Here is a 21192-nt window from a genome sequence, read left to right on the forward strand (position 1 = left end):
TCTCAAGGTCGCCAGCTTAAATGTGAGATCACAGACATGACCCATGGCCACTGGCTTGAGCCCAAAGGTTGCTGGCTTGAGTAAGGGGTCACTAGTTCAGCTGGAGCCCCAGGTTAAAGCACATATGAGAAAGCAATCAATGAACAACTAAGGCACCACAACTAGGAATTGATGCTTATCTTTCTCCTTTCCTGTCTGTCCCTCCCTCTTCCACCCTCCTCTCTGCTGCCCCCAAAAAAAATCTCTTTAAATAAAACAGACTTACTGCTTTCCTCTCTTTATGTTATCATCAGAATCTGACTCTTCAGCTTCTTTTACACGTGTTTCACTTTTTTCTTCTTCCAAATCTTCTTGGTTGAAACCCTACAAGCAGGGTAAATTAGCCAGAGTTATCACAACCACATTACAGATTTTCTTCTGTGTAACTGCTCTTAATTTTTGTACTTTAGCTGAAATACATTCATAAAGAACAAAAATTAAACAGGTATCTAAAAGTATATAGCAAAAAGGCCCCCCCCAATCTAGCCACTGGTGTGATTAGCTCTCTCGTGTCCCTTCTGGACATGACCATTTATGTAAGTACGCGTGCATGTATTACACAGATGGCAGCACAGTGCTATGCACACTGGCACAGTACACTGTTAGGCACTTCCCACAGGTGACAGTCAAGTTGGAAGACCAAATCGTATCAGCACAGAGGAGCCTCATTCTTTGTAAGGCTTTAGATTATTTCATCACATGACTGTAATCACGGTTTGTCTAGACCTAAGGTAGTCAAACCTTTTTATACCTACCGCCCACTTTTGTATCTTTGTTAGTAGTAAAATTTTCTAACCGCCCACCAGTTCCACAGTAATGGTGATTTAGAAAATAGGGAAGTAACTTTACTTTATAAAATGCATAAAGCAGAGTTACAGCAAATTAAAGCAAATAATAATTACTTACCAAGTACTTTATGTCGATTTTCGCTAAGTTTGGCAGAATAAATCTTTATAAAACAACTTACTAGGCCCTGGCCGGTTGGCTCAGCGGTAGAGTGTCGGCCTGGCGTGCGGGGGACCCGGGTTCGATTCCCGGCCAGGGCACAGAGGAGAAGCGCCCATTTGCTTCTCCACCCCCCCTCCCCCTCCTTCCTCTCTGTCTCTCTCTTGCCCTCCCGCAGCCGAGGCTCCATTGGAGCAAAAATGGCCCGGGTGCTGGTGATGGCTCCTTGGCCTCTGCCCCAGGCGCTAGAGTGGCTCTGGTCACGGCAGAGCGACGCCCCGGAGGGGCAGAGCATCGCCCCCTGGTGGGCACAGCGCCCCCCCTGGTGGGCGTGCTGGGTGGATCCCGGTCGGGCGCATGCGGGAGTCTGTCTGACTGTCTCTCCCCATTTCCAGCTTCAGAAAAATACAAAAACAAAACAAAAACTTCCTACAGCTAAATCTTTTTTTTTCAATTTTTTTATTTATTCATTTTTGAAAGAGAGAGAGAGAGAGAGAGAAGAGAGAGGAAGGAGGAAGGAGCAGGAAGCTTCAACTCCCATGTGCCTTGACCAGGCAAGCGCAGGGTATTGAACCAGTGACCTCAGCATTCCAGGTCGATGATTTATCCACTGCGCCATCCCAGGTCAGGCATAGCTAAATCTTCTTATTTATACTTTGGTTGCTCTGCTACCGCCCACCATGAAAGCTGGAATGCCCACTAGTGGGCAATAGGGACCAGGTTGACTACCACTGTTCTAGACATTTCCCTACTGACATTTAGGTATGTCTCCCGTAGAGGTTAGGCCAATGAACCTTCCTTGCAGTAAGACATGAATACACTTGTTTTCTGACTGTCGTAGGTTATCAGACATTGACACTTGCCCACCTCTGGACTGAGAAAAAAGAGCACCTGTGTGGCTTTCTTTGCACTCTCATATTGTGATAAAGACTGGGAATTTCTTTCATGTATAAAATCTGTTTCTAATTCTCTGTGAACTCTTAATATCCTCTGATTATTTTTCTATTCGATCTTTGCCTTATTTGTGAAAAAAAAAACCTCCTTACAAATTAAGAAAATGAGCTCTTTGTGACAGGAAGTATACAATCCTTAATTTGTACAGTTTGCTTTTGTTTATGGTAATGTTTTCCAGGCATAACTTTTTTTTTAATGTAATTGAAACAGTCAATCTTTTCTGTATAGTTTCTAACTTTTTATGTCTTATTTAGAAAGACATTCCCAGTGGTTGTTGGGAAATATGTTTTCCTCACTGAAATGAGCCTATAACAAAGCTTACATTAACTCTCCAAACTCAGGAAACATTTCTTATTCTTGTGAAATGTTGTTTCACTGAGTAGGCGCTCCATGAGTGCCATGTCCACACAGCCTCTGGCACACAGGCTCTCAAATGCCTGCTGGGTAACTTCTTCCTTTCTTTTCTCCCTCTTTTCTTGCTTTTTATTGAATCGATTAGCTTTTATTATTCCGTTTCCCCCCTCCATTCATCTTTTTAGTGATCATTTTAAAGATTACAATGGGTACCCTAATTTATCAAAGTCCATTGTACTTTCACAAACACTGGCAAAGGCCTGTGAACACTTCAATCCCAAGTCATTCCCAATTTGTTACTGCAGTCATGTCATTTAACTCTGCATATATTTCAAGCCACACCAGATGTGACTTTGTTTTTTCTAGACTATGCTCATTTAAACCTATCCCCATAGTTTTGTTGCTTTTTCTCTCCTGTATGCCTGATCTTCCATTTGAGATTTTCATTCTGCCTTTAGAATGTCCTTATATTGCTAAGATGAAATGAGGGAATATTCATTCCTGAAAAGTGATTTTGCCAAGTATAACAGAATTCTAAGTTTCCAGTTATTGGATTCTATTGTTTCTGTTGAGAAGTCAGCTGTCAGTGTTAATTGTTGCCTCTTTTCCTGAATGTAATTCCCCGCCTCTGGCTGAATTTAAAATGTCCCTATTTTACTATATCTTCATGTGATATCCGTGCTCCTCTCATGACAAGGACATTTTGCTAATTAAGTGCTGTAACTATTGTGACTCTCTTTAGCACTATAACGTGCTTTTTGTTGTCTCTTAATGTGATCCCTACCCCCTTAATTCAATTTTGCCTGTCATTCTCCCTGTATGCCTTTGCAGACCCTATTATTTCATGTTCTGAATCCCTGTGTTCTAGAGTGCCTTATTAAACACATCCTCATTGTTTATTTCTTATTGGAATTACCAACTGAAGAACCAGTGCCATAAAAACAAACAAAACAAGCAGAGTCACAAAGGAAGAACTGCTGATACTTACTGTAAATTCTTCCTCCTCTTCATCACCAGATTCTCCAAATATGTCTGCAATGAGATTTCTAGATGGGAGGGAAATATAAAAACTGTTCATCTCTTTCTTCTCATCTACATAGGAACCTAAATTTTTTTTCTAATAGGGTATAATTTACATATAGTAAAATGTGCCATTCTTCTATCCATTTTAATGGGTTTTGGCACAAGTACACATTTAATTAACCACACCCTAATTAAGATATAGAACAATGCCATCTCCCCAGGAAGTTCACTCAGGTCCTTTCTCATCAGTTCCCCACATCAACGTCCATCCTAGAGCCAATCACTATTCCGATTTCTATCACCAGATCAGTGTTACCTGTTCCTAAACTTCACATAAGTGGGAATAGACCACTTGTTTTGACTTTGTGAAAGTAGTCTTTTTGAGATTCATCCATGTTGCAGTATGTTTCAAAGGTTAGGACCTAACTGCTGAACCACCCAATGTCATGCAATTAGACAGGAGAGTATTACAACTCAACACAAAATGTTAAAACAAGCTGAAAAAAACAAGGACAAACTGCTTCCTACCAACTTACATGAACCTCTAAAAATGCATGTCATGTCACTTACTCTTCTTCATTCCCTGACTCACTGTCACTCCCAAACAGATCCTTCTCTTCATTTTTCTTGTCGGACAGCTCCTTCCCTGCTCCTTCATCACTGTCGGATGCTGCAGTCTTCCCCCTCCCACCTGATTTGTCTGACGCAACATCACTGTCCGAGTCCTCTGCATCTGAGACAACACGACTCTTCTTTGCTGCTGCAGAAAAAGAAATCATCATTAACTTTACTCCGTCATAGTCACTGAATGACTAAGAGCAACAGGTACTTAATGGCAGTATGGACAAAAATCAAAGGCTTCCTGACACAGTTTAGAATTAAAAAAATAACTATAAGGTTCATTCAGAGTCACCTTATAATTATTTGTTATGGTTTAGAAAAAAGTCACCAAAAGACAAAAGACAAAGAATGAAGTCATTAATCTAAAAATGGGCATCACAACGTCAACAACTACCTTTCCCTTTGGGGAAAATAAAACATAATCAGAGCACCTTCTATGTCACTTAGTAACAGCAGAATTAAAACGGTGAGATATTCCTTAGTGGACTCCCCATGTCCTTGACGGTCATTGGTTAGTCTGGGATTTCTCATCTCCCTTAGTAACTGGCATGTGTAGGACTCTTCCTTCTTCTCCTATAACAATGTCCAGGTTACAAGGAGTATGTCTTTTCCAAAAAACATTAACTTTTATAAAAAAATTTAAAAAAAATCAGATAGCAAAGATGAAAATACCCTGTAGCTCCAGAGTCTAAATAAAGAGGCGTGTCACAGGAGAGCTCTGTCACTGGCCAGCATCTAGGGTCCCACAGCTAACTCTGGTTAAAACTTGAGATAAACAAAGTTCTTTGATATATTACCCTTTTCAGTAAAAATACTAAATCTTTCATATTCCCATTGAAATTCAGTCTAGTTCATCATTTTGAGGCAGTCAGAACTTAAGAAATGCTGCTAGCACAACTCAAAAGAAATTTAGTATTAAGATTTGTCAATGAAAATCAGGAAAACCAGTGTCCTGGTGATACTTCAGAACTTCAAGTTGAATAAGAGTATATAGATCTAACATTCCAGAAAAGGACACCGGCTTTACACTTACTAGCTGAGACAGTGAGTGAAGCTATGGATATATAGCCCAAAATAACTCCTTACATGCTTTCTCTTCTTCACTATCCGAAAGGACAGCAGCTTTTCGCTTCACTGCTTTCTCCTCCTTCCCCTCCTTTTCTTCATCTTCGTCACTGTCAATTTTTGGCCTTTTAGGTTCCTCCTCCTCGCTGTCAGAACTGTGAAACCTCTTCCTGTCTACATGGCTGTCTGAATTGAAGACGTTATTCTGCATCTCTGTCTCCTCCCCCTTGTTCTCCCCTTCACTGTCATCATCTGACTCTAGCTTCTGTTGGTGTCTGGAGGCCTCCTCAGTGTCCGAATCACTGGCCGGTTCCTTCTGAGGCTCCTCGCTCTCAGAGTCACTGACTCGGGGTTTGGGAAGCTCCTCATTTTCAGAGTCACTGGCCTGGTTCCTTGGGGGGTCCTCACTTTCTGAGTCACTAATACGAGGTCTGGGAAGCTCCTCATTTTCAGAATCGCTGGCCTGGTTCCTTGGGGGGTCCTCACTCTCAGAGTCACTAATACGGGGTTTGGGAAGTTCCTCATTTTCAGAGTCACTGGCCTGAGTCCTCTGAGGCTCCTCACTTTCCGAGTCAGTGACCTGAGGTTTAGGAAGCTCCTCGCTTTCTGAATCACTAACTTGAGTTTTGGGAAGCTCCTCACTCTCAGAGTCACTGGCTTGGTGCCTTGGAGGCTCCTCACTCTCTGAGTCACTGGCAGGGCCTTTTGGGAGCTCTTCAGTCTCTGAATCACTGGCAGGATGCTTTGTAACATCTTCATTTTCTGAATCACTTGCATGCCCATTGAGAAGCTCATTTTCAGAATCACTAGCAGGTAATCTCTTGGCCTCCTCACTCTCAGAGTCACTCCCGGGGTGACTAACACCCTCATTTTCAGAGTCACTTGCAGGAGGACCTGCATGTCCTTCAGATTCAGAGTCGCTGTCCTTCTGCCTCTGAAGCTCCTCACTTTCAGAGTCACTAGCATTAAGATTTGAGGGGTCATCATTCTCAGAGTCCGTCGCAGGATGTCTTTTGTTGAGGCCATCTTCTCGATCACTAGGTTCATTCTGAAAAATAAAGTGAGAAGAAATGAGGAAAGCGCAAAAAAAATTGTAGTAATACACATTCTTAAATGTAGAATTCTTGCCCTATACCTATATAGAAAAACTCCACCTTAAAGAAGGTCAGCTTCAGTATTTGTGAAATGGCTAACATGGTTTAGATCCCAAAATGCGGAAAAGATAAGCAGCTTTCACCAACACAAATATATAAAGCATACCCCGATTACTCTTATAATTTAAAGAGCTAAAAAGAAAGCAAGCCTAACTTTCACCATCATATTCTTCAAAGAAATACAAACAAACATGTATCCAAGTTTGTTTACAAGGTTAAAATTATTTTAAGGAAAAGAAATATAAAACTTTAAAAGGCTCAAGGCATATTCTCCCAAGAGAATTTATACAAACAAGGAGAGGTGTGTTAACATTATATTAAGTACCTCATCAGAGCCAGATACCACGTTAGTCTCTATTAAGTTCATGGTAAGAAAATTGAGGCTTGGAGTAGTCTTGATCATACATCTAAGTAATCCAGGTAGCAGTTTAAGTTTTAGGGAAAACATGACTAATCTAACCATACAGACATAGGATGTTATTTGGAAGTAATCTGAAAATATATGCAAACTTGGTATATGCATTTTGTAGCTATGTTTTTAAAAACACTGAAGAAAATATACAAAATTAAACATCCAAAGACACCAATAACAAAGTGTTTTAGGATCTGGGGAGTATTTTCCCCATCTAGCATCTGACTTTCAATAACGGTGATAACATTGTGGTTTAAAAGGTAAAAGTATTGCTGTGTTAAGAATGTATTAAGCCTATTGAGTAAATATTTCTCTTTAGAATACATTACTGATATCACATGAACTTACCACACAGATCAATTTCCAAGGAACAATGAGCTTTTACTAATGCATATACCCACCAACTGTGCTATAAAATAAGCGACAAGAGAATCCAGTGACTAAATACACAGCATAAAATGTTTTTACAATGCTGTGCTGAAAATGGTCCTCCCACCTCCTTAGGACCTGTTGCCTAATGAGGAGCCAACCAAATATAACACTATTAGGAAGGTATGCATGATTATTTTGAAAGCCTACAGGAAGTGATCTACACGAGACTGAATGATAGAGGTTTGTAACAGCAAGTATGTGCATTAGTCTGTGATAACTGAGTTAAGAAGTTACTAGATCACTGACATAGGAAGGAGAGACATTACAGATAACAGCAGAGGCAACTGAAGCAGGAGGAAAAGCAAAATTGTAACTGGCTTTGGAATGCTTTCTGTGACATATCTCTTAACACTATGTGTGTGGCTCTATTTTAGCTGCAAATAACAGAAACCATTTCCAGAAAAAGGAACAACCTTACCATAATCAAAGTGGGATGAATGACTAAAGGAAGGATAGGAATACCAAGACAGCTTAGAGAGCTTAGAAAAGGGAACTCAAAGATCTTTCCACTAGCACCCTAGAAATGAGTCAGCAAACCATGCTCAATTTCAGTGTCTAGGATCTAAAACTTAAATTCCTGAGAGAGAACTCAACTGGCCACAGCAATATTAGATGCCATGAGACACAGTGATTCAATGGGTTATAACCAGAGCGAGGGCACAGCACTGGGAACCACGCCACAGAGGAGAAAGAAACCACCTGCTACTAGCTATTCCAGATTTCCTAACATATGTATGCATCCCAAAACAAGCAGCCATTACAAGGACACTATATAGGATAATGATTACAAAAAACTTATGAATTCCATCAATTTTAAGGAGTTTTATAAAAACTGGAGTATCCACTATTTGTGACAAGGTGGGGAAAAAAAGGTAAGAAATTACTGCAATAAGTACTATTTGTGGGGGTGGAGGAGGGTATAGGGGGATAAGTGGTGATGGACACAGACATGACTTAGCGAGGTGAACACAATACTATATACAGAGATGTGTTGTAGAATTGTGCACCTAAAACCTGTATAATTTTGTTAACTAGTTATCACCTCAATAAATTCAGCAAAAAGGGGGAAAAAGTGCTATTCAACAGACTCAAGTTAGAGAATGCACTTAGGCAACGACATCACAAGATTTGGGAAAGGAGTATATTTGAAATTAAACAAGCGCACAAGTTATCAAAACAATATTAAAAAAATTTAGATTGGTTTTAGACTGAAATTAGTTTAAAATCTTTAAAAAATCCAAAGTATGTTTTTTTAAAGTCAGATACAATATAACTCAGTGGTAGAAACTGCCATTTTCTTAATAATGTAAAAAATACCCCAATTGTAACTGTCACGAGAAATTGAGCACTCTGGGGGTCCTCAGAGACTTTAGAACTGCCCTATAACACATCACACCTTCCTATGATCATTCACATTATGGCTATAAATAACTACTAGTTACCTAATAAACAATCTAGTCATTTATCTCAGAATACACTCGTACTGCAATAATCACCCTCCTAACAAATCAGGGCAACGAACATACACAGGGATAACTGACATTTTTTTTTTTTTCACAGAGGCAGAGTCAGAGAGAGGGATAGACAGGGACAGACAGGAACAGAGAGAGATGAGAAGCGTCAATCATTAGTTTTTCATTGCGACACCTTAGTTGTTCATTGATTGCTTTCTCATATGTGCCTTGACCGCGGGCCTTCAGCAGACTGAGTAACCCCTTGCTCAGCCAGCAACCTTGGGTCCAAACTGGTGAGCTTTGCTCAAACCAGATGAGCCTGCGCTCAAGCTGGCAACCTCGGGGTCTCGAACCTGGGTCCTAGGCATCCCAGTCCAACGCTCTATCCACTGCGCAACCACCTGGTCTGGCAGGGATAAATGACATTTTAAAATTACAAAGTATAAGCCCTGGCCGGTTTGCTCAGCGGTGGAGTGTCAGCCCAGCGAGTGTATTTCCTTGGTTTGATTCTCGGTCAGGGCACACAGGAGAAGTGACCATCTGCTTCTCCACCCTTCCCTCTTTTGCTTTTCTCTCTTCTCCTCCTCTCCTGCAGCCATGGCTCGACTGGAGGGAGGTGGGCCAAGGCGCTGAGGATGGCTCCATGGCCTTTGCTTCAGGCACTAAAAAAAAAAAAAAAAAAAAAGTGGCTCCAGCTGCAACGGAGCAAGGGCCCCAGATGGGAAAAGCACTGCTCCCTAGTGGGTTGCGGTGTGGATCCCAGTCTTGGCACATGTGGGAGTCTGTCTCTGCTTCCCCTCACCTCACTAAACAATAAAAATAAATTTAAAAAATTACAAAGTATAATAATAAACTGTCTTAAAGCAAATATCAACTTGTAAATTTCACAGTATATGACTGTCCAGTAGAAATCCCTGTAAAGAACCAAGCAACTCAGAACACTTGTTTGTTCCTTACCCATTAACACAGCCAAACACAAAACTGTTGTTGGACTTCCTACCTTTATCAATTAGTAAATACTTACCAATAAATACCAAGTCACACGGATGATTCTCTAAGGAAATATCTATAGGAGCACTTTCAAAAACGTTTCATTGGACCTTAGTTCCAGAAGATATATTAGAAATCATTTTAGAGTTTGTCGATATTCATCAGATTAATTAGCACATGAAAGAATGTAAGAAATCTAGCAAGAAATCAATGCCTAATCTGGTGTAGCTTTTTGAGTGCTGCAAAGCTTTGACTTTGAGGAACTCTATTATTTTATAGCAAGCATAGAGATGATAAAATGAGGATATACACCAGTGTCCTCTGTCAAGATAGTTCACTTTAAAATCAGACCGTCAGCTCTCCTGATGAGTACTGGAGAAAATAATTGTACAAAAGGGTGAGTTTTTTTTTTGTTTTGTGTGAGAGAGACAGAGAGACAGACAGACAGGAAGGGAGAGGGATGAGAAGCATCGATTCTTCGTTGCGGCACCCTAGTTGTTCATTGATTGCTTTCTCATATGTGCCTTGACTGAGGGGCTACAGTAGAGTGAGTGACCCCTTGCTCAAGCCAGCGACCTTGGGCTCAAGCTAGCGATGTTGGGGTTTTGAACCTGGGTCCTCCATGTCCCAATACAACGCTCTATCCACTGCGCCATCGCCTGGATAAGGCGTCAGTCATAAGGGTGAGTTTATAATAATGAAGCAAACTCTTGACACCTCCTCAGACTCACTCCTGCCTTTTCGCCACATCAATCCCATACAGAGCCACTGGTTCCTAAACTTCGAATGAGAGTCAACTGAGGGGTTTGATGAAAAACACACAGATTTTTGTGTTTCTCATCTCCAGATATTAATCCAGGAAGTCTGGGGAAATGCTCAAAGAATATGCATTTTTCAAATAATTGTGACTGCACTCCAGACAATGGAACCTCTACTGACTTCACTGTGACCTCCATGCCTTTACAGATGCTGTTCTTTTTGCCTAGAGCACCTTTCCCCCATCTTATTCTGTGTCTCAAAACTGGACAAAAATACTGCCTTTTTGAAGCCTCTTCCATCTTTCTCTCCCGTCAGTAGCATGGACTTTATGTAACATAACATGACAGTTAAGAACATGGACTTTAGAGTCAGAACGACCTGGGGTCCAAATCCCACTCAGCTCAGCCACTTTGTACTGTGTGATCTACAGAAATTTTTTTAACTTCACAAAGCTTCAATGTCCTCAATCTGATGGAGTTAAGAGTAGTACCTATATCTTATGTAAAGCAGCCCAGCACCTGTGAGCATTCAATAAATGTTATTAACCATTTATAACAAAATACCTTATAATTTACAAAACACACACCCTTTAAGATTCAAAACAAAAACACATTCATAGAAAACAAAGACAAAGGGCTGGTTATTAGAAAGGAAGGGTGGGGGGAGGAGCAGAAGGGAAATACAGTCAATGATAATGTGATTAAATTTGTACAGTGACAGAAGATTATGAGAATTAGTGAAGTGATCACATTTTAAGATAAAAAATGTCACACCACAATATTGTATATCTGCAACTAACATAAGTAATATAATATTGTACATCAAAACACAAAATAAAAAGAGAACAGACTCAGACTTACCTGTGAAGGCTGAGCTGCTTAGCCATTCCCTCCCTTATATCCCCATATTGAATACTTGGTTCCTTTTTTTTAATTAATTTTCTTTTCTTTTTTTACAGAGACAGAGAGTCAGAAAGAGGGATAGACAGGGACAGACAGACAGGAACGGAGAGATGAGACGCATTAATCATTAGTTTTTCATTGCATGTTGTGACACCTTAGCTGTTCATTGATTGCTTTCTCATATGTGCCTTGACCGCGGGCCTTCAGCAGACCAAGTGACCCCTTGCTCGAGCCAATGACCTTGGGTCCAAGCTGGTGAGCTTTTGCTCAAACCAGATGAGCCTGCGCTCAAGCTGGCAACCTTGGGGTCTTGAATCTGGCTCCTTCTGCATCCCAGTCCGACACTCTATCCACTGCACCACCGCCTGGTCAGGCTTTTTCTTTTTTTTTTTTTTAAATGAGAGGAAGAGAGATAGACAGATTCCCACATGCATCCTGACTGGGATCCAACAGGCAACCCCGCCTGGGGCTGATGCTCACAACTGAGCTATTTTTAGTGCCTGAGGAGGGGGCTCCACGGAGCCATCCTCAGCATCCAGGTCAACGCCCTCAAATCAATCAAGCCATGGCTGCAGGAGAGGAGAGAGAGAGAGAGAGAGAGAGAGAGAGAGAGAGGGAGGGAGGGAGGGAGGAAGAGAGATGAGGGCATGGAGGAAAGGAGAAGCAGATAGTCACTTCTCCTGCGTGCCCTGACTGAGAATCAAACCTGGGACTTCCACATGCCAGGTTGATGCTCTACTACTGAGCCAACCAGCCAAGGTCTGTTGTTTCCTTATGCTTACCATGTCCTGCTTGTTCATTTTTGTGTCCTCCACCTAAGAGTGGCTCTGAACCCTCACTGATGGGGGCATTTGTGAATGTAAGGAGTCATCTTTGGCTGTAAGTGACCGCGGTGGGTATGTTACTAACATTTCACTTCATGCTTGGAACCAAAACACTAACTTTCCTGCATTATACACGGCTGCCCCCACATGCCCACAGCTGGTTTTCCACATGTCTTGTTCAGGAAAGCAGCACTAGACTGCTCCCTGTACAGAGGTGGTCACAAACAGAATCTACACATAGGTAGGAGGGCTAGTGAGATGAAAGTACTCAAAGGGCCCAATACAGATTGTGGTAATAGACAAGTGAAGCACTCTGGATCCTTCTGGGACTTCCGCTGGGGAATACAGAGAAGTTTGACAGCCTAGAAAGTTCCAATGACCAGTCCCCAGTGAAACTGGTTAAATATATTTAAAAAACAACCTTTGAAAGCCTCTGGAAATGGTCCAATAAGCAACGAGCAAATGAATAAGCATCTTTCCAGGAAGATCTACAAACATTTGGCAAGAGAAGCAAGATTCTGGGTATTTGAACCAAAATTACGCCCCACTCCAACCTCACTATTCAGTGGAAGAGACTCCACTCTAAGCTGCTGCAGCCAAGGACACAGGGCACCCCCTTCCTCCTGCTCCCATGTGGAGGGCTTTCTTTCCAGAAAGAGGTCACCAGCCTTTCTTATCCGGCCTCCAACTACCCACTGTGAAGGTTTTTGGCAAGTGGAAATGAGAGGTGGGGGATCCCATCTTCTCCGTCCTCAACTGTGGAAACAGGCTCTAGTGCAGTAAATGGAAAATCCCCAACCGCCCTCGTATCAACTTATGAGACAGTGGTTCTGTGCCAGAAGAGATAAGCCAAGAGCACTAGAGGCAGCCATCCAGTCCCCACCCGCTCTGAGAGAGAGCTCAGCTTTAAGAGCTGGGTTTTACCCAGAGAGAAGTTTTCCATCTTCCTCCACCACCAGCTCAAGAGCACTGGCTCAAAGACCTTGCCTAGAAAAAGCAGGCAGTAAAACGAATAGCTCCTAATAGCTCCACAAAGAAACAAACTTCACTTGTAACAAGCCTGGGGAATTTCAGGCTAAGGCATTTTCAAGAATACTGGAAGATGTGGTGGAAGGCACTAGGAAGAAGTATCAAGACAATTTACTGTAGCCTTTGTAAAAACTGTTTTAGCAAAGGTTCTTGTATAGATAGATATGATTTGCAGGAGAAGCAGAGTAAGGCAGCTGCAAAAAACCATACTGGGGGCCATGGCCGGTTGGCTCAGTGGTAGAGCATCGGCCTGGCATGCAGGAGTCCCGGGTTCGATTCCCCGCCAGGGCACATAGGAGAAGCGCCCATCTGCTTCTCCACCCCTCCCCCTCTCCTTCCTCTGTCTCTCTCTTCCCCTCCCGCAGCCAAGGCTCTACTGGAGCAAAGTTTGCCCGGGCGCTGAGGATGGCTCTGTGGCCTCTGCCTCAGGTGCTAGAATGGCTCTGGTTGCAATAGAGCGATGACCCAGATGGGCAGAGCATCACCCCTTGGTGGGCGTGCCAGGTGGATCCTTGTCTGACTGCCTCATTTCCAACTTCAGAAAAATACAAAAAAAAAAAAAAACACAACAAAAAACCATACTGGGTCAAAACAAGTATCACACACACACCTCAGAAATGATGTATTATGTTAAAGGAGCCAGAATCTGACGGGATTAGCTTGTTGATAAAACTTTTGCTACAGGGCAATGGAGGACACTGGGATAAAATATTTGAAGTACTAAAAGAAAAAAAAAACCCGTCAACTAAGAATCCTATATCCAACAAAACCATCTTTCAAAAATAAGTATTAAAAGAGAAATGAAAACTTTCTCAGAAAAAAAAATTAGAGAATTTGTCTAGCAGACCCACCATACAAGAAACAAAGTTCTTCAGCCCTGGCTGATTGGCTCAGTGGTGGAGCATTGGCCTGGCGTGCAGGAGTCCTGGGTTCGATTCCCGGCCAGGGCACATAGGAGAAGCACCCATCTGCTTCTTCACCCCTCCCCCTCTCCTTCCTCTGTCTCTCTCTTCCTCTCCCGCAGCCAAGGCTCTACTGGAGCAAAGTTTGCCTGGGCGCTGAGGATGGCTCTGTGGCCTCTGCCTCAGGCGCTAGAATGGCTCTGATTGCGGCAGAGCGACACCCCAAGATGGGCAGAGCATCACCCCCTGGTGGGCATGCCGGGTGGACCCCTGTCGGGAGCATGCGAGAGTCTGTCCGACTGCCTCCCCGTTTCCAGCTTCGGAAAAATACAAAAAAAAAAAAAAAAAATACAAAAAAAAAAAAGAAACAAAGTTCTTCAGACTGAAAGCAAGTGACCTCTAATGGTAATCTGAACCCACATGAGAAAATAATGAGCAGAGGTAAAGGGAATTATGTAATTACAAAAGACAGTATAAATGCATATTTTCTCCTTTCTTATTTCAACTGAATTAAATAACCACTGCACCTAGTGATATGTAGATAGTGTACAGCTGGGCTGGTAATGTATAGAAATGTAATATATGCATAATATATATATTTGCCTGTAACACTACAAAGGAGGTAGGTATGGGTGGTATCAAAGCTTTCTTTCTTTCTTTTTTTTTTTACAGAGATAGAGAGGGTCAGAGAGAGGGATAGATAGGGACAAACAGGAACGGAGAGAGATGAGAAGCATCAATCATTAGTTTTTCATTGTGGCACTTTAGTTGTTCATTGATTGCTTCCTCATATGTGCCTTGACCGTTGGGGCTACAGCAGACCGAATAACCCCTTGCTCAAGCCAGCGACCTTGGGTCCAAGCTGGTGAGCTTTGCTCAAACCAGATGAGCTCAAGCTGGCAACCTCGGGGTCTTGAACCTGGGTCCTACGCATCCCAGTCCGACGCTCTATCCACTGCGCCACCACCTGGTCAGGCTATCAAAGCTTTCTTAAGCAAAGGAAATTATTTCAAATGGTCAAGTAATAATTATAATAAAGTACTGCTGGACTAGCAACATTAATAGATGTAACAGGTATAACAATAATGTTACAAAAAGATAAAAAGAATAAAGCCACACAGAAGGAGCATCTCTGTATACCACTGGGACTAAGCTACTGTAAATCTGAGGCAGATTCTGGAAAGTTAAGATCTATTTAGTAAACCCTACAGCAACCACTAAAAAAAGAACTCAAAACATATAGTGAAAATATTATTAAAAATATTAAAATGCACAAAAGCATTAAAAATAAACACAACTGCAATAATTTACTAATGGATACACAAGGAGGAAAGATAGAAAGTATGATGTCAAAAACATAAAATGGGGGGGGGGGTAAGGGTTAGTTTTGTATTAGAAGTTGTTACCAGCTTAAAACAGATGTGTAAACTGTTACGTAAACTGCAAGGTAATTCACAGAGCAAAAGCCTATCATAGATACACACAAAGTGAAAAGAAAGGAATGTAAGCATAGCCACTGCAGAAAATCATCAAATCATAAAAGAGAGCAAGAGAAGAACAAAGGAATTACAAACTAGCCAGAAAACAATAAGCAAAATAGCAATAGTAAGGCCACATATATCAATAATTATTAAATGTCAATGGACTGGCCCTGGCCAGCCAGTTCGTTCAGTGGTGAAGCGTCGGCCCAGTGAGTGGATGTCCCAGGTTTAATTTCTAGCCAGGGCACACAAGAGAAGCGCCCATCCTGCTTCTCCATCACTCCCCCTCTTGCTTCTCTCTCTCTGTCCTCCTCTCCCTCTGCCCCTCCTGTAGCCATAGCTCGACTGGAGAGAGTTGGCCCCAGGCACTGAGGATGGCTCCTTGGCCTCCACCTCAGTTGCTGAGCAATGGAGCAACACCCTCGATGGGCAAAGCATTGCCCCCTAGTGTCCTTGATGGGTGGATCTCTGTCAGGGAGCATGCAGGAGTCTGTCTCTGCCTCCCCTACTCTAACTGAAAAAAGAAAAAAAAAAGTAAATGGACAAAATTCTCCAATTGAGAGACATACAGTAGCTGAATGGATAAAAAAATAAGACCCATCTAGCTGCCTACAAGAGACAAGAGACTCACTTTAGCTTTAAGGATATACACAGACTGAAAGTGAAGGGATAGAAGAAGATATTTCACACAAATGAAAACCAAAAGAAAGTGTGGCCAGCTGTATTTATCAGACAAGATAGACTTTAAACCAAAGACTGTAATAAGAGAAAAAGGTCATTATATAATGATAAAGCAGTTAATCCAACAAGGCGTTAACATTTATAAACATTTATGTGCCTAACATCAGAGCACCTAAGTACATAAAGCAAATATTAGCTTGACCAGGCAGTGGCACAGTGGATAAAGCGTCCACTGGGATGAGGAGGACCCAGGTTCGAGACTCCGAGGTCGCCAGCTTGGGCGCGGGCTCATCTGGTTTGAGCAAAAAGCCCACCAGCTTGAACCCAAGATCGCTGGCTCCAGCAAGAGGCTACTCGGTCTGCTGAAGGCCCTCCCGTGGTCAAGGCACATATGAGAAAGCAATCAATGAACAACTAAGGTGTTGCAATGCGCAATGAAAAACTAATGATTGATGCTTCTCATCTCTTCGTTCCTGTATGTTTGTCCCTGTTTATCCCTCTCTCTGACTCACTCTGTCTCTGTAAAAAAAAAAAAAAGGCAAATATGAAAAGGCTTGAATGGAGAAACAAGACAGCAATACAATAACTTCAATACCCCATTTTCAACAACAGATAGATCACACTACTCATGACCAATGGGAAGAAATGAAAATATATCTTGAGGCAAATGAAAATACAACATACTAAAACACGAATTTAGCAAAAACAGTTTTAATTTGAGGTTACATAAAAATAAAACGATCTCAAACAACCCAACTTTACTCCTCAATGAACTAGAAAAGAAAAACCCTAACAAACAAAGCCCAATGTTAGTAAAAGAAAGAAAATAACAAAGATCAGAGCAGAAATAAATGAAAGACAAAAAGACAATAGAAAAAAAAATCATCAAAACTAACAAACCAAGAAAAAAGAGAGCCTGACCAGACAGTGGCACAGTGGATAGAGCATCAGACTGGGATGCGGAGGACCCAGGTTCGAGACCCTGAGGGCGCCAGCTTGAGTGCGAGCTCATCTGGTTTGAGCAAAAAGCTCACCAGCTTGAGCCCAAGGTTGCTGGCTCCAGCAAGGGGTTACTCAGTCTGCTGAAGGCCCGCGGTCAAGGCACATATGAGAGAAAGCAATCAATGAACAACTAAGGTGTTGCAACGCGTAACGAAAAACAAATGATTGATGCTTCTCATCTCTCCGTTCCTGTCTGTCTGTCCCTGTCTATCCCTCTCTCTGACTCTCTCTCTGTCTCTGTAAAAAAAAAAAAAAAAAAGAAAAACAAGAAAAAAAAAAAAGAAAAACTAATGATTGATGCTTCTCATCTCTCTCCATTCCTGTCTGTCTGTTCCTGTCTATCCCTCTCTCTGACTCACTGTCTCTGTAAAAAATAAATAAGTAAAAGAAAAAAAAAAAAGAAAAAAGAGAGAAAACTCAAAACTATAAACAAAAAAGACATTACAACCACACAAATACAAAGAACATGAGACTAAGAACAATTATACTCTAACAAACTGGACAACATAGAAGAAATGAGTAAATTCTTAGAAACATACAACCTACCAAAAACTGAATCATGGTCCTGGCTGGTTGGCTCAGTGGTAGAGCGTCGGCCTGGCGTGCAGGATTCCCAGGTTCGATTCCCAGCCAGGGCACACAGGAGAAGTGCTGATCTGCTTCTCCACCCCTCCCCCTCTCCTTCCTCTCTGTCTCTCTCTTCCCCTCTCGCAGCCAAGGCTCCATTGGAGCAAAGATGGCCCGGAAGCTCTATGGCCTCTGCCTCGGGCACTAGAACGGCTCTGGTTGCAACAGAGCATCGCCCCCTGGTGGGCATGTCGGGCGCATGCGGGAGTCTGTCGGACTGCCTCCCCGTTTCCAGCTTCAGAAAAATACAAAAAACAACAACAACAACAACAAAAAAACCCTCAAAAAACCCAAATAGCCAAAGGAATCTAAAAAGAAGAAAAAAACTGAAGGCATCACACTTGTAATATAATCTTGATTTCAAGGTAATATAGTCTTGATTTCAAACTACATTACAAGACTGTAGTAATCAAAACAGTATGGTATTGGCATAAAACATACAAAAATAAATGGAAGAGATTCCAGAAATTAACCCACACATATATGGTTAATTAATTTATGACAAAGGAGGCAAGAATATACAATGCGGAAAGTACAGTGTCTTGAATAAATTATGTTGGGAAAACTGGATAGCTACATATACAAAGATCAACTCAAAATTGACTGAAAACTTGAATTTAAGACCTAAAGCTATAAAACTCCTAAAAGAAAACAGAGAGAGTAAGCTCCCTGACAGCAGTCTTGACAACAATTTTTTTTTGGATTAAGCACCCAAAGCAAAGGCAATAAAAGCAATAAACAAATGGGTCAACAACAAACTAAAAAGCTTCTGCATAGCAAAGGAGCTTCTGCATAATAAATGAGAGAAAATATTTGCAAATCATATATCTGATAATGGGTTCATAAGCAAGAAACTAACACAACTCAATAGAATAAAAAATAAATAATCTGATTAAAAAATGAGCAGAGGAACTGAACAATATTTTTCCAAAGACATACACATGGCCAACAGGTACATGAAAAGGTGCTCAACATCAGTAATCACTAAGGAAGTACAAATCAAAACCAGAGATCACCTCACACCTATTAAAATGAATGTCATAAAAAAGGCAAGAGGTAACAAGTGCTGGTGGAAATGTAATTGGTACAGTCACTATGGAAACCAGTATAAAAGTTCCTCATTCTAATTAAAAAGAGAACTACCATATGATCCAGCATTCCTACTTTTGGGTATGGTATACTGTATATGCTAAGGAAATGAAAACAGGATATTGAGGAGAAAGCTGTACTCCCAAGTTCACTGCATTATCCACCTTTGCCAAAATACAGAAATAACCTGTGTCTGCCAATAGACAAATGGGTAAGATGTGATAACCACAACAGAATATTTTTCAGCCATGAGAAAGAAGGAAATCTTACCAATCGCAATAACATGGATGGACCTTGAGGGCATTAACTAAGTGAAATAAGCCAGAAAAAGACAAATACTACATAATACAACTTATATGTGGAATCTAAAAAAGAAGTCAAAATCAGAGAAAGTATAGAGTAAAAAAGTGGTTGCCAGGGGTTGGAGGATAGGGGAAATACAGAGAAGTTGGTAAAAGGGTACAAGCTTTCAGCTATAAGGCAAATTAGGTCTTAAGAGCTAATGTATAACACTGGTAACCACAGTTGATAACACTGTATTGCATGATTGAAATATGCTAAGAAAACAGAACTTAAATGTTCTTGCACACACAAAAATATAAATATAAGGAGAAGAATGTATTAACCAGATGGGAGGAATCCTTTCAGAATGTATATATATTATCAAATCATTCAGAATGTATATATATTATCAAATCATTACAATGTACACTTTAAATATACCTCAGTCAGTAAAGCTGAAAAAAACTGCATGTATGTATTATGCCCCCCCAACAAAGATTTGAACCGAATAGGACTGATTATTCCAAAGAGTACAATGTGTGAGCTGATATATCTAGTAAGATTCAATAACTAAGTTGAATTATCCTTAATTTATCTAGACAATCTCTTATTTTGTAATGATACAAAGAACTTTGACCTCAAAAAAATTTAAATGCCAGATTAGATAATATTCACTAATGACAAAAAAGCATGTGCAGAAGAGTAGAGATACAACAACAAAGACAGGAGACATATAGAAAAGAAAACGGCACATTCCAACTCCACCAATCATATTACATGTGCATGGACTAAACAAGTCAATTTGGAAGCAGAGATTGGATTAAAAAAAGAATAATAAAAGTCCAAAACTATATGCTGATCACTGGAGACACACTTTAGATTCAAAGACAAAATATGTGAACATAAGTACCGGATTTCCCCATGTATAAGATGCACACCTTTTTTGAAAAATTTGGGGTCTAAAAACTGGGTGCATCTTATATAGTGGTTGTAGATTTTTTTTACTTGAATTTCCTGCTTTTTCACGCTCATTGTTAAAGACAATGATTCATCATCAGACATAGATGAGGACAAGCTAATGGACGGGAGTTTTGACAGTGATAAGGATTTGTATAAATTTTATGAATAAAACTTGAGTTCAGTAACTTTATGTAATACATTATTTTTTAAAATTTCAGGCCACCAAATTAAGGTGCGTCTAATACACGGATGCATCTTATACATGGGGAAATACGGTACATATGGGACATTCTCAGATGGACCACATGGTAGGCCATAAAACAAGCCTCAAGCCCACAATGAAGTAAATTAGAATAAAAAATATATTTGGGGAACAATTTGAATATAAAATTCAAAAAACAATTCCACTTACTAAGCATTAAAGAAATTAGGAATTTATTTAGGAATAAATTTAACAAAGAAAAGCAAAATTTGTACAGTGAAAACTAATAATTACTGTTGAAAGAAATTCAAGACCTAAACAAAGACATCCCATATTCATGGATCAAGGGACCTCATACAGTCGAGATAACGCTCACCAAACTGATTTAGATTCAATGCAGTCGCTACCAAAATACTAGCTAATCTCTTTGCAAAAACTGACAAATTGATTCATATGTAATTGCAAGGGACCCAGAACAGATATAATAATCTTGGAAAAAAAGTGGGACTCACATGTCCTAATATCAAAATTTATCCAAGTACTATGGCACAAGATATGAATGAATTAGAACTGAAAATCTACAAATAAACCCATAACCCTATAATTAACTAACTTTTTTACCATCCAAATTTAAAATTTAATTTTTATTGAATTTATTGGGTGATAAAATATATGTTTCAGGTGTACAATTCTGTATGTTACCTGTATATTGCATTCTGTGTTCACCACCCAAAGTTAAGTCTCCTTCAATCCCTGTTTATTGCCTTTAGGTCAACTGACTTTTAAACAGGGTGCCAAGACCTTCCACATGCACAAGTGCAAAAGAATTGAACCCCTATCTCAAAGCATATATAAAAGTGAACTCAAAATGGAATCAAAGACCTAAATGTAAGAGCTAAATCTGTAAAATTCTTAAAAGAAAAGGATAAGGCCCTGGCCGGTTGGCTCAGTGGTAAAGTGTCAGCCCGGAGTGTGGAAGTCCGGGTTCAATTCCCAGCCAGGGCACACA

The 21192-nt window shown here is 40.7% G+C and overlaps 1 protein-coding gene across 6 annotated transcripts in view; it reads right to left on the bottom strand.

The window, feature by feature from the left end:
- IWS1 (interacts with SUPT6H, CTD assembly factor 1) overlaps nt 1–21192 on the bottom strand; it is a 49419-nt gene that overhangs the window by 18298 nt on the left and 9929 nt on the right. For 5 of the 6 annotated variants that reach the window (XM_066280379.1, XM_066280384.1, XM_066280380.1 and 2 more), the window contains exons 3-6: nt 5023–6049; nt 3886–4075; nt 3281–3338; nt 266–363 (exon numbers count right to left, since the gene is read on the bottom strand). In XM_066280379.1, coding sequence (XP_066136476.1) covers nt 266–363; nt 3281–3338; nt 3886–4075; nt 5023–6049 — 1373 coding nt within the window. The remainder of the gene's footprint in view (nt 1–265; nt 364–3280; nt 3339–3885; nt 4076–5022; nt 6050–21192) is intronic. The other variant, XM_066280382.1, reaches the window with a different exon arrangement.

This window comes from Saccopteryx bilineata, chromosome 5, assembly GCF_036850765.1.
Source record: "Saccopteryx bilineata isolate mSacBil1 chromosome 5, mSacBil1_pri_phased_curated, whole genome shotgun sequence".
In the NCBI taxonomy this organism is placed as follows: domain Eukaryota; kingdom Metazoa; phylum Chordata; class Mammalia; order Chiroptera; family Emballonuridae; genus Saccopteryx; species Saccopteryx bilineata.